At 34.5% G+C, this 1,956-nt stretch overlaps 1 protein-coding gene across 1 annotated transcript; it reads left to right on the forward strand.

The window, feature by feature from the left end:
• Positions 1-493: 493 nt before the first annotated feature.
• Positions 494-1,956, forward strand: LOC120254189. Its single transcript, XM_039262336.1, has 2 exons — positions 494-1,521; positions 1,674-1,956. The coding sequence occupies exons 1-2, from the start codon at positions 494-496 to the stop codon at positions 1,954-1,956; spliced, it is 1,311 nt and encodes a 436-aa protein (XP_039118270.1).

Here is a 1,956-nt window from a genome sequence, read left to right on the forward strand (position 1 = left end):
ACTGATGGCATGTTTAAATGAAAGGAATCACTACATTTCTTTGTATACTTCTTTACTAAAGCGTTCTCCCTCTTTTGTAGGGTTTTCTTGGTCACTGTGCAGAATTTTTTTCCTGGATTGATATTTTCTTACTATTGGTGGTGGTGGTCGTCTCCATCAATTAAGGTACCATTTGTTAATGATATTTAAACTTGTTTAGCAAAATTATTATTGCTATGATGTTAATATGGATAAATTCTAACTAAAGCAATTAGGAAATAGATGCAACATGTGAGAGGACCATTTTAGATAACAAATTACACTAATAATATGAACAACTTGTACAATGTAAACAGACAAATATAACACTATAAATATTGGTAAGTGTTTTAATTTATGGTATTTACTAATTCATTTGTCTAGGCTTAATTTGAACAATTTATATTAATAAATAAATTTTGTGTTGTTTATTTTTAGACAGTTTTAACTAAACATGTACAAATCATGGATTACAATGCCGCGAAATTCATTTGCATATGACCAAGGTGTTAAGAATTTTATTGAATTTGCTTTCTGGCATGGTTCAATTAATGATATGATACTCTGTCCATGTCCTATGTGTGTATTTAGTAAGCATCTAAATCGTGACGAGGTATACGATCATCTAATTTGCAAACAATTTCCAAAAGGTTATACAATTTGGTACCTTCATGGAGAGTCCCATCCACGAGAAACAACTAATGCTCCAGTAAACATCGAAATTGCTTCACAAAGAAATGTTGTTGTTCAAGATCCAATTATTGATATGGTAAATGATGCTTTTGGAGTACATGAACCTATTTCTGAGGAAGGCTTTCAAACAGTAGATGAAGTGGTCAGACAAATAGATGATGACATACCAAATGTGAACCAAATTAGGAATGCAACAAACGAGCTTCATGAGTTATCTAATGATGGTCAACAACCTCTGTATGAAGGGTGTGCAAATTATTCAAAACTATTATTTATATTGAAATTGTACCACATCAAGTGTCTATGTGGAATGAGCGATAAGGCAATGACGATGATATTGGAGTTGCTACATGATGCATTTCCGCATATAAAAATTCCAAGCTCTTTCTATGATGCGAAGAAAACCATCACAAAGCTTGGATTGAACTATGAAAAAATACATGCATGCCCAAATAATTGCATGCTTTATTGGGGTAATGAAGAAGATGAAGATAGACAAAATTGCAAGATTTGTAATACTTCTAGGTGGAAGGAAAGGAAGGGTGGATCAGATTCCTTATCCAATGGTAATAAAGCTAGAAGGAAGATTACTGCAAAAGTGGTCAGATATTTTCCATTGAGACCTCGTTTACAAAGGTTGTTTTTATCTTCAAAGACAGCAAAGGATATGAGATGGCACAGCTTGGATGGCAACAACGATGGGCTACTAAGACATCAAAGAGATTCTGAAGCATGGAAAAGATTTGATTCAACAAATAGTTGGTTTGCAGCAAACCCTCGGAATGTGCGTCTTTCACTAGATACTGATAGGTTTAATCCCCATGGAAATTTGAGCCAAAGTTATAGCATTTGGCCGATTATTCTCATATCATACAATATGCCACCGTGGGTGTGTATGAAACATACATCTTTTATCATTTCAACTATAATTCCTGGTAAACATATGCCAGGAAATGATATAGATGTTTACTTACAATTCTAATAAGGGAGTTGAAAGAAGTGTGGTATGATGGCGCTAATACATATGATTCTTATGCAAATGAAATGTTCAAGCTGCATGCTGCTTTGATGTGGACAATCAGTCACTACCCTGGTTTGGGAAATTTATCTGGGTGGATGTCTATACTGGACATGCTTGTATACATTGCAATTATGCCTCTGCTCCTTGTCACTTGCCTCATAGTAGGAAATGGTGTTTCATGGGCCATCAGCACTTTCTTCATGGTGGTCATAAATTCAAAATGA

Source organism: Dioscorea cayenensis, unplaced genomic scaffold (assembly GCF_009730915.1).
Source record: "Dioscorea cayenensis subsp. rotundata cultivar TDr96_F1 unplaced genomic scaffold, TDr96_F1_v2_PseudoChromosome.rev07_lg8_w22 25.fasta BLBR01000375.1, whole genome shotgun sequence".
NCBI lineage: Eukaryota > Viridiplantae > Streptophyta > Magnoliopsida > Dioscoreales > Dioscoreaceae > Dioscorea > Dioscorea cayenensis.